The sequence below is a fragment of the Callospermophilus lateralis genome, chromosome 7, assembly GCF_048772815.1.
Source record: "Callospermophilus lateralis isolate mCalLat2 chromosome 7, mCalLat2.hap1, whole genome shotgun sequence".
Classification (NCBI taxonomy): Eukaryota; Metazoa; Chordata; class Mammalia; order Rodentia; family Sciuridae; genus Callospermophilus; species Callospermophilus lateralis.
In genome coordinates, this window is record NC_135311.1 from 125,163,627 (window position 1) to 125,174,754 (window position 11,128).

The 11,128-nt window shown below is 52.7% G+C and overlaps 1 protein-coding gene across 1 annotated transcript; it reads right to left on the bottom strand.

Annotated features, from left to right (window-relative positions):
* Nucleotides 1–2,347: 2,347 nt before the first annotated feature.
* Nucleotides 2,348–8,340, bottom strand: Trnp1 (TMF1 regulated nuclear protein 1). The gene is made up of 2 exons (XM_076863163.2): nt 7,459–8,340; nt 2,348–3,079 (listed from the first exon to the last, which is right to left on the bottom strand). The coding sequence occupies exon 1, from the start codon at nt 8,317–8,319 to the stop codon at nt 7,627–7,629; it is 693 nt and encodes a 230-aa protein (XP_076719278.1). The 5' UTR covers nt 8,320–8,340; the 3' UTR covers nt 2,348–3,079; nt 7,459–7,626.
* Nucleotides 8,341–11,128: the final 2,788 nt, after the last annotated feature.

Consider the following 11,128-nt stretch of genomic DNA (forward strand, 5'->3'; position numbering starts at 1 on the left):
TGTTCCCTCAGGGCATCAGCCACTCACCCCTGGACGCTGCCCACTGTTTACCTGGTCTCTTTGATCCAGGGATTGCAAAGCCCTTAATATATTTAGCCTCATTAGGGACCTCTGAAGTGGTGACTTTGATGTTCCAGCCAGGGTGGGGAAAACAAGGCCCCAAAGGAGACCTTGGGTCATCAAGGTGAGTCCAGCCACCTCACCTATTCTGTGGGTTCCTGCTGGGTGCCCCAGCTCCTTCTGCTGGGCTCTAAGGGGCTGGCAGGGCACTCACAAGGCTGTTCTGGCTTGATGACAGCAAACAGTATCCCAGCCAAACCCACCCAGCTTGGGTCCTGGGAGGAACAAACTTCGTCCCACCTCCCAATTTGACCATTTGAGCCTGGGCATGAGAGGGACTCAGTGTAAGCAGCAGGTTCAGGTTGTGGGAGTGGAGCTCACCTGGAGGTGCTTGTTTTAGGAGGTGAGAAAATCAGAATCCCACGCATCACACACGTGTACACACTGCATCTAGCCTGTGGGTACAGGTTACTGTTCCAGTGTTGGGACTACATCAGACAAGACAGACATCCCTGCCTTTGTGAAAATACATTCTAATGAGGTAGACAAAATAAATCCTGTGGTCTTAGGTCAGGGATGCATAAAGATTATATAGCTAAGCAAGGGATTGGAAGAGGCTAGGGTTTGCAAATTTTAAGACATCAAGGTGTACCTCATTTAAAAAAACGACATGGGTTGAAGCAAAGACATAGGCGGTGGGAAGCAAGCCACGGGACTGCCTGAGGAAGAGTGTTCCAGGGGACTTGTGGATGCACATGTTTGCACATCTGAAGGAGGGTGCATATGCTTAAGGGTGTCTGGCTGCCCCTGGGCAGTGGTTGTGCTTGCTGGTGCCCATGTGCCTGCTTGCACCAGCATGAGGGAGCCGGGGCGTGTGAGACAAGAGTCCTCTGGAACAGCTGCTATCTGGCCTGCACTTTACTCCAGGCCAGGCACTCGACTTCGGTCTTTCCAATCATTCTCATTCATCCTGCAACTCCACAAGAGAAGAGCAAGTGTTTCCACTTTACAGATGAGGAAACTGAGGTCAAGGAGGTCTGTCTGACTCCTCTCCCTACACTGTGATTTCATGTGGATGATCATGATGGTGTCTCCTGTACATATATGTGGCAGGGCATGCTTGACATTATTGTGACATTTGTCATTTTCCTATGATTGACTGGCATAGTAGTCTGCCAAGATGTACATTTTCTTGCCATGGCTTGTGGTGACTGTCCTGGACCCACAGTGGCAACAGCATGCCTATGGGTGTGTTCGGGAGTGGTGCAGTTTCCGGGTTTGAGAAAAACACTGACTCAGTGGCTGACATTATTTCTCTGTGGACAATTCCTGCAGCGACCTGATATGTCAGGACAGGTGGGAATCAAGAACTAGGATCAGAGCCAATGAGGAGCTGAGGGAGGAAGCTCCTGTCTTCCTCCTTCCATCTTCTCTGGAGCAATAACAACCCACCTAGGCTTTCCAGAGGGAAGAAACAGTGCTATGGCTGCCCCCTCCAGATCCACTCTCCATCATCCTCAGGCCTGTCCCTGGGGAGGCTGCCATCTACCCAGGGCATCAATGGCTCCCTTGTTCCCTGGCTTCCTGACGCTTGACAAGAGAGGCCCTGAGGAGACAGGAAGGAGGAAAGGTTTATTCTCCCTGGTCCAGGTTGTCATGGTTGGCTACAGTTGCCTCCCTTGCCCCTTCAGGCCCGGAAGACTAAAGTCTTTCCACCTTGGAGCCCCCAGCCATGCACCATCCCTGGCTAATTTATTTTCCTTCCCTGTTGGTTTGTTTCCCATGCTGAGGATGGAACCCAGGGCCTCATCATGCTAGGTAAGGGCTCTACCATGGAGCTACAGTTAGTCAACTTGTTAGTTTCTTAATTAATAAGCCCAGCACCCACTGTTGGAAAAAGTACTTGCTAAAACTTCCCAGTTTGAGTGTGCCCTGTCTCCTCTGGGGACCCTGCTAGACAAGCAGTCACTAACAACCCCATAGGCTGTCATGGTGCCATGTTATCAATAATGGGGACAACCTCCCCCCTCGTCATACAATCTCTCACACACATTCTTGTCCCTCAGTTTTCACATCAGATCTTTTAACTGAGGCGACTTCTTTGGGAGAGTGAATTGTGAACCAGGTCAAGGAAGGTATCAGTCTCTGCAAACCAGTTGACAGGCACAGACTGCCAAACTAAACAGAATCTGCTCATGGAACTGTCAACTGAAAGAGCGGTGACAGACACAAAGGGAAGGCAGCAAAGACACTTGCAAAGGGGACCTCAAAACCACACACCTTGGCCTCATATTATTGAAATTTATTCTTCCTGAATGCATATGTCAGGGACTGATTCAATATCCATTTGCTTGCAGAATTTTACAAGTTCTGAGCTGTATGTGAATAAATGTGCACTTTCCCTCTTTAGCAGGATACTTTATGAATAAATATATAGTCTTCTTGTATTTAAAATGTTGCTTAGGAGTTTAATGTTGCCACTACCTCTTCCAGAGAAAGGGGTGTGTCCCCTGGGAGGCAGCAGCTGATTGTCTTGAAGGGCCCCAGGAACACCCTCATATGGGGAGAAGAGGACAGTGGGCAGGGAAACAGGCATTTCTCAGACCAGGGTTTTCCCTCAAACATCAGATTCAGAAGCAACTGATATCTACCAGATGAGGACTCCAGCTGTTCTGTGACTTAAGAATGATGACTCTACCTTTAAAGAGAGGTCCTTTTTGTTGTCACTTTGAAAATGTTTGCTACACTCTCAAATAATCTGATTGCATCTCAGGGCCCTGTGTTACCATCTTCAATCATACAGAGCAAAGCCAAATGTGGTGCATGTAGAGAAATTCATAGTGTGTGGGCAAGTTCCCCAGAACCCAGCCCTTTGCCATGGTGAAGTGGTGGCGCCAGACAGGAGGGCACTGAGGTCAGGTAGGGGCAATTCTCAAAGTCTTCCTGAAGGTGTCCAGGGAAGGAGCAGAATCTAGGAGTTCAGATCCATAGAGTAGAGGCTCTGAGGAGCTAGGAGGAGCTGGAAAGAATAATTCCAAGAGTTTTAATGACCTCTTTCCCACAGCCACCCAACCCCAGCCCAACACTTCAGCGACTACCTCTGGCACCAGCTTTCCACAAAGGCCCCTCTTAAGGAGGGGCTCAAGGAGAAAGCAGAGGTTCCCTTGGGCCTTTGTCCTTGGCTGGGATCCCCACTGGTCTGAGGAGCTAGAATGGAATGTTCCTGGGATGAAAAGCCTGCCTCTCCTCCACCTCTCCCCTTAAGGAGTTCTCCAGGGCCCAGTGGAGGGGAGGGACGTTCCAGGGATTCCTGATGTGGAGCTGCTCTGCTGTAGAGAAGCCAAGGCCCACCCTGCCCCACAGACTAGAGGCTGTTCTGGCAGCCTCTTCTGGCCTAGGCAGAGTGGTTCCATCATGCACAGACCTCCAGTATGTGCTAGGCACTTAGTGGGACTTCCCATTTAACGCCCATAAGTTAGCTCCATCCTAGGCACCTCTGGCCCAGTACAAAAACAAACAGAAGAAACTGACTTGGAAAAGAGAAGTCATTGCCCAAAATTCCTCAGCTGAAAAGTTTCAGGCCAGTACTGAATCCCAGTCATTTTGTTCCACCTGGGCCCTTTCTGTACACCAGGGAGTGTGTTACTCTTGTCACCTGCCAGGTGAGAGCCCAGTGATACCCCTGGCAATGGAGCCATCATTAGCATGCCTAATGTTTAAGGGTTCACTTACAGGTTCTGTCTTTGACTAAATCATCTGCCCTCCCTGACCCTGGGTATCCTCATCTGTGGAAATGGGGATAACCTTTATTTTGCAGAGTGGTTGGGAGAAAAAAACAAATAATGGGTGTGAAGTGCTTAGCACAGTGCCTGTCATGGAGGAGGTGGTTAATTTACTATTCCAGACCCAAGGCTTCCCCTCCCCCATCACTCCTGGCCAGGGTGTGGTCAGGGAATAATGGGAGAAGAAATAGGTTGGGAATTTCCCAGCTTCCTAAATACTTCCTCTCTGGCAAGCCATAAAACTGGGAGCCTCTCCTTCAGTTCTCCAGCTCAGGGACACCTGAATTGTTCTCAAGGGATTTGGCTGTAGGGTCGGGCTCCTCCAGGTCACTGCTCACTGTAGGACTGGAGCAGTTTAGACACAACCTCTCAGTTCAGCCTAATCTCTAGGCCACCTCTGTTGCTAGGTGGTGCCAGGACAGGATGTTCTGATCAATTATCGTTGTAACAAAATCTATGAATAGCGCCATGGGTGGGGGCACACCCCTGTAATCCAGGGACTCATTTGAGGCAGGAGGATTGCAAATTCGAGGACAGCCTGGAAAATTAAGCGATATCCTGTCTCAAAAAAAAAAAAAAAAAACACCCGACCTGGGGCTGGGCTGGGGCTGTGGCTCAGTGGTAGAGGCCTTGACTAGCATGTATGAGGCACTGGGTTCCATCCTCAGCATCACACAAATATGTAAATAGCGAAAGAATTCCAGGCTTCTACTCAGAGGGGTAACCTCTTTTCAGGAAGTCTTCCCTAAAGGACCTTCTTCCTGAAGAGCTGGGCCACCTCTGCGCCTCTCCCCGCCCCTACTCATGAGGCACACAAGTTGAGTTTCCAGCTTGACCACCCAGGAAGCCATCACTGGAATTACACCCCCACCCCGGGCCGATCCGACCGCCACCACCCGCTGGTTCTGCACACCCTTACAGCTCAAAGTCAAGGAAACCCCGGGACTACAGGAAAGGGGATGGATGGTGGCGGCACCACCGGGGATCCAACCCGTTCCAGACCACGCCCCCACGTCTCGAGAAGTAGCCCCACACTGCCCTCTGGTGGCAGCACCCACATACTGCTGGGCTCTGCCAAGAGAGGGAAGAGGCTAATCCTGAGGATGGAGCAGCAAGGTTCCATACTAGACCCCTGAACTGTCTCCAAGCCCCACGCTCCAGCCTGAAGAAAGACTCTTGTTTTCCCTCAGTCCTCAATCACGAAAGCTCAGTGTCCTCAAAGTACAGGCTGCACAAGATTCCTGTACTCAGTCCAGTGGCCACTGAGAAAGTGTTCAGAAAGTCACAGGAGGAAGGGAAGGGTCTGTCTCCTGCCAAAGGGCTAGTTATTACTGGAGGTCTAAAAAATTGCCTTCCTACAACACAAACTTCTAGACCCCAAGGGTCCTCTGGGATGGTGAAGCCAAGGAAGTTTGCCTGGAAGAGGGCTGGAAAACAAGCTCTCAGAAGCGGAGATTCTCTGATCTGATTCTGATCTGATTCTGAAAACCCTGGACTGACATCAATATTTGTTGATTGAGGAAAAAAATGGAGTCAGGCAGCTCTATGGCGGGGGGTGGGGTGGGGTGGTGGCAGTCAGGCATGAGTGGGAAGGTGACTTTTATTAGTTGGCTGAGGAGCAGTGGAAAAAACACTAACCAGGAGCTGGGGTTTAAGTCACTGAGCTCTTTGTGCCTGGGTCTAGGTCCTTGGTGGCAAGCAGTGGGGCACCTGGAAGTGAAGGGAAGGGACAGAGATGTCTGTGACATCAGGACCAATCTCCACATACCTACCCCTTTCTCCACTGAGTATCATCTCTAATTCTCTACGAATCCACCTACCTCCCCCTCAAATCAGGATAAAGCTGATTACCAACAAATCCCAGAGAAATGCAAAACTGATGGCACAGAGAACTTCATGCCATTAGCTAAAAGCTCCTCTGGACCAACTGCTCCTGCGACCCAGAAACCAAACAGTCCTGGCTGTAGCCCAGCACTGCTGCCTGAACTCCCTCACTGTGTCACCTCCAGAAAGTCCTGGTCTTTGGACCCGAAATGACCAGAGTGGCTTTGGAAGGTCCTCTTTCTCTGGAGAGACTAGAAGATGCCAAGACTCTTCACTGTTTCCCTGGTCCCTAAACTTTCTCAAGAGCTCTGAGATAGAGCTTTCCTCCAGCTAAACAGGGGTTCAGGAAGGCCTAGTTGTTAGCTGGGAAACCAGCCAAAAAGTTTGTTACTTAGGAAAAGGAAGAGCCGATTGGGGGGGGGGGGGCAGATGAGGGTCCCTGTCTATCACCGCAATGGAGCTAACCTTTCACCACTCACAGTCAGATTCCTGAGACTGAGAGATTCATCATTTTCCTTCCCTCCAGTCTCAAGCCCTGATACAAAGAAGGACAGCTACAGTCAGAGAGGAGGACACTGACTCAAAGATGGGGCAGAGTTGTTTTTGGTCACACTGTAGATGGGCCCAGAGGTCAGCTCTCTCTAGCCCCAGTATAGAATATTATGAGGATACACAGAGGACTGGGTTCCTTGTTCCGTCCCTTCCTGGCAAGTGACCTTGAGAAAATCCTTCTCTATTCTGTAAAATGAGGACTTTAAATTAGCTCCTGGCTCCATGCAGAAGCAGTGTGTGGCTGTAGGTGTGATTTAAAAGAGTAAAATATCTTTTCATGACTTACAGTGGAAGAAGACAGTCCTTTGCCCTTAATTTCCGCATAGCCCTTCTGGGAGGTAGTGATATCCACCTGACAGACTAACAAGTGAAGGTGCAATTATCTATGAGCAGGGAAGCAAGGGGCAAGCCATTACAGATGAGTGGGGGCAGAGGAATGAAGGATCTGAAGGACATCTGCACAGGAAGAAGCAGATCATATTTCTAGACTGGCCCTTTAAAACCCCACCTTTCTGGAAGATGATGCCATACCTGCCCCCTTGGGGCTGTTAAAGGGTGTCACACCTGGCTCCATCACTGGCAGAGCCATCTTAGAGATGAGTTGAGAGAAGGGCCCGCTAGGTGAGTAAGTGCCAAATATCCCATCCTAATTATCTCAGACTTAACGAAGCTGCATGAAACATGGGAAAAGCTGTTTCCAAGAAGCAGAGGGTCTAAGTTTAAGTATGTTGGGGACAAATCCTCAAATTCTCTGGGATTCTATCTCCCCAAATGGTAAAGGGGCTCAGAAGAGAACTCAGTCATACAGTCCTGTGCCAGCCCCCACCCCACCCTAGGACCTCATTATTCTGTCCTGATACTGTTGAGGCTTGAGGCTGCTGTTTTCTCGAAGTGCCAGAAAACAGCAGCCTCAAGGGCAAGACTTCTTACAGCCCCAAGGGATCCAGAAAACGCAAGGAAAGTAGAGGTGAGGGTGGGGTGTTGCGCCAGTGCAGCAGCAGCAGCTGGCAAAAGTTTGCCACCAAATAAATCCCTCCTGGGAGTTGAGCACCCTCCATTTGTCCAACTCTATAACAGGAACTTCGTGCTGCCCCTTACCCCCTGGTGGTCTGCAAGAGGCGGCCACGGAAAGTGGACAGCCTTATTAAGGGCTCAGCAGACGCCAGAAGCCCCAGGGACAGGAGATCCTGGGCCCTGCAGTCCCACCGCCCCTTGAAACCACCAGCCACTAACACCGCACCTCAGCCTCCTGTACTGGGCTCCTGGCCCCCAGTCTGTCTCTTCCTGTCGTGGGTCAGTCTGTTCATCAGCATAGGTGACACCGTCCATCCTGCCGGCATCCTCAATCCGTTGGTTGGCACCTCCGTGATGGCCTGACCTGGGTGGCCAGGGGTCCGGGCGCCTGAGCTCAGCGTTGGGGGGAAGCGGGGCCGCGGGGCGGGCTGCGGCGGAAGGGCGAGTCGGGCTCGGGGCCGTGGCCGCGCCGCAGCCGCCCGGCGCCCCAGGGCACGCAGCTCCCCAGGCCGAGAGCAGAGGCCAGCAGCGCCGGCGGGCGGCCGCGGCGGCCACGACGCGAGCCCTTCTTGAGGCGCGACCCGTGCGCGGCCAGGTAGAGCTCGGCCTGCGCCACGCCGCCGCTCAGGCGGCTCAGGCTCTCCGCGCGGTGTGCCAGGCGCAGCTCGGCGGCCAGAAAGACGCGGTGTAGCTGCAGCACGCGGCTCTCCAGCTCCGACACCAGCCGCCGGCGGCCCTCCACCTCCAACAGCCGCCGCCGCGCTTCGGCCAGCTCCAGCGCGCGGCCCCCAGCCCCCGCCGCAGCTCCGGAGGCACCGCCGGCGCCCCCTGCCGCCCCGGTGACCCCAGCGCCCCCACTAGCGCCCTGGCGCCAGCGTTGCAGCTCCTGACCCTCCGCCTGCGCAGCTGATGCTTGGGCCGCCTCCGGCAGCGGCCGGGACTGAGCTGGGGTCGGGGTCAAGGTCGGAGTTGGGGGCGGGGGCTGAAGGGACGACAGGGGCTCCCGGGGCGGCGGCGGGGGGGACCCCGGTTCTGCCGTCCCTTCCTGAGCCCCTGGGCCGCAGGCGCTGATACGGCAGCCCGGCATCCCCCGCCCCCCGGCGGCCTGCGGGTGTGGGTCCGCGGAAAGGATGGACGCTGGGCACGCGAGGAGAGAGAGGCGGCCGCAGTGCCCACGCCCGCGCCGCACCCGCTGCCGGAGCGTCTTATAGAACAGGGGCGGAGCGATGGGCAGCCCAGCCAATCAGAGACGGGTATACCCTGAACCCGTCCCCACCAGCTCTGAGCTTTCAGAACCTTCCCCAAACCCTTTAGCTTCCCAGTTCTTACTCCAGCCCTCCGCTGTTAGGGCATCTGGTCTCCATTCACTTCTCCACAAATTTGGGGTGGAGAGCGGGCCGTATCTTCCTCCACCTCGTCCCTCAGTCAAAAACTGTGGAGGTTGGTGCTTAGAAGTCAAAGAATCCAGTGTCCACTTCGGGGAGGGGCCCCCCGCGTGACAGAGCATGGACTAGTACTCAGGAAGCTTGACTTTCACCTTCCCATACGTCCTGCTGCCCCTTGGCCAAATCAGCTCTGCCTGATTTGGGCCGCAGTCTTGTTAGGACCCCCTCCCATCTCATTGGGGTAATGGAGGGGCGACTTGGCGTCCCTTCAGCCCAGGGAATGGACATCTGGCTGGGTTGGTCCCATGCCAGGCCGGCCATTTGCTTGCAAAACAAACACTATAATCCCGCCGCTGAGCACGCAAATCTTGGTGCCTGCCTCCTCCCATGACTCCTGGACTCCAAAGTGTGCAAAATTATTTCCCTGTCCCTCTCCTTGCCCCTCTGTATGCTCCTCTTAGCAGGTGTCCCCACACCTTTACACTAAGGGAAGACTTAGACGGTGCCTTGGGGCCTTGCCCGGGGTCACATTGCCGGCTAGTGGCTGAATCTGGACAGAAATGCAAGAGCTTTAGCTATTTATGCCCTCTGAGGACTCAGACACCTTGGTCCCCTGCCTGTCGCAGAGGGACCCTCCATATTTGGAATTCAGTCACTCTGGAAAAATGAAAGCAGTGAGTCCTGCCCACTCTCCTGGCAGCAGAAGTGGCCCTGCTGTTCCACTTACAAATACTGGCCTATTCACCAGGGCCCTACCTCAGGTTCCGTCAGATGGCAGGTGTCTGTGGTGGGAGGAGGCAAGGTCTGGAGGGCCAGAAGCCCGCTCTGAAACCAGATGGGGAGGACCTAAGAAGAGTGTGGCCAGCGAGAAGAAGAGGCTGCTGAGGAGCGTCACTGACTTGAGGAGGAGGAGGAGGAGACTCATCTGTCCCTGTGTTCTCCAAGTGCTTACAGGTGCCTTCCGATGAGTGATGGGATTCGTGGGCGAGACAACTCAGCTCCAGAGAAGCAACTCGGCAGAGCCTCCGAGGGGAGGGAGGAGCCTCAGGGGGAGCTGCGCCCACTGAAGAGGGGAAGAGGGCTCCGAGGGATCAAATGAGAGGGAGGTGCTCAGTGACTGAGAGTAGGAGAGGCTCCTGCTGGGGGGTGGGGGTGGGGATGACCCAGTCACCCGGAGAATGCTCCCCGAGGGCAAGAAGAACCTTTGAGGGCAGGCGAGGGACCTGCAGAGGAAGTTGAAATTTAGTGGGTGCAAAGCTGCGAAGGAGACTCGCAGTGGGGGAAGGGAGGCTTAGCGCATGAAGATCCTGGGAGCCAGAGGGGTTCGGTAAGGATGAGGGAGGCTTAGGGGTTCCCAGGTTGCTCCCAGCAAGGATGAATGCCCTCGAAATGGTGACATCTCTTTGAAGAGTTTCCTTTGTGTCATCAACCTGAGTCTTTCTCAGCGCAGAACCTCCCCCCCCCACACACACACACATCTCCATCAGGGTGGAGATTGACAGGTGTTTTGTCATAATCAGGCAGGTCACTGCTCCTGACTCCTAAGGATGAATGAAGGGGAATAAGACCACTTACCTCCACTTCTACTGTTGATTGGATCGAGAGAACCAGTTAGATCTGGTTCAAACCCCTCACATACTGTCCTTCCAGGTAAACTTGGACACTAATTTATCCGAGTGGGAGGAGATTTCAATAAATATTTACTGGGGGCTGAGGTAAAGCTCAATGGTCAAGTGTGTGTTCAGCATGCATCCTGGGTTCAGTCCCCAGCACCACATAAATAAATAAATGAATGGATGAACTGGATGAATGTTCTCTAGATCAGCATCCTTTTCTTCTTAATGAAAACCCAGAGCCCCCCAACGTTGCCTCTCATCTCCCTGTTATTGCCCCCAAATAATTCCTGTTCCTATCCTTTTGGCATTTCTCACAATGTATGTATTTGTTTAGTTTTATGGGGTTTTCCTCTCTTTTTTGGTACCAGGGCTTGAACCTGGGGCACTTAACCACTGAGCCACATCCCCAGCCCTTATTATTTTTGAGGAAGGATCTCACAAAGTTGCTGAGGCTGGCTTTGCACTTGAGATTCTCCTACCTAAGCCTCCCAAGCTGCTGGGATTACAGGCATGTGCCACCACACCTGGCTTATTGTTTAGTTTTTAATAGTCTTCTCCTAGACTGGTTTTGTTTATCATTAGAATACTCTGGCTCTCAATAGAGGGCATTCAATATTTTTTTAAAAAAATATTTATTTTTTAGTTGTAGGTGGATACACAATATCTTTATTTGCTTTTTTTTTTTTTTAATGTGGTTCTGAGGATTGAACCCAGTGCCTCACCATGCTAGGCATGCACTCTACTACTGAGCCATAACCCCAGCCCTCAATAATTTCCCCCCCCCAGTACTAGAGATGAAATCCTGGGTCTTATGCAGGATAGAAAGAGCACTAATACTGAGATACACTCCCAACCCAATAAAAAATGTGATTGAATTAGGAAATAATGCAAGGAT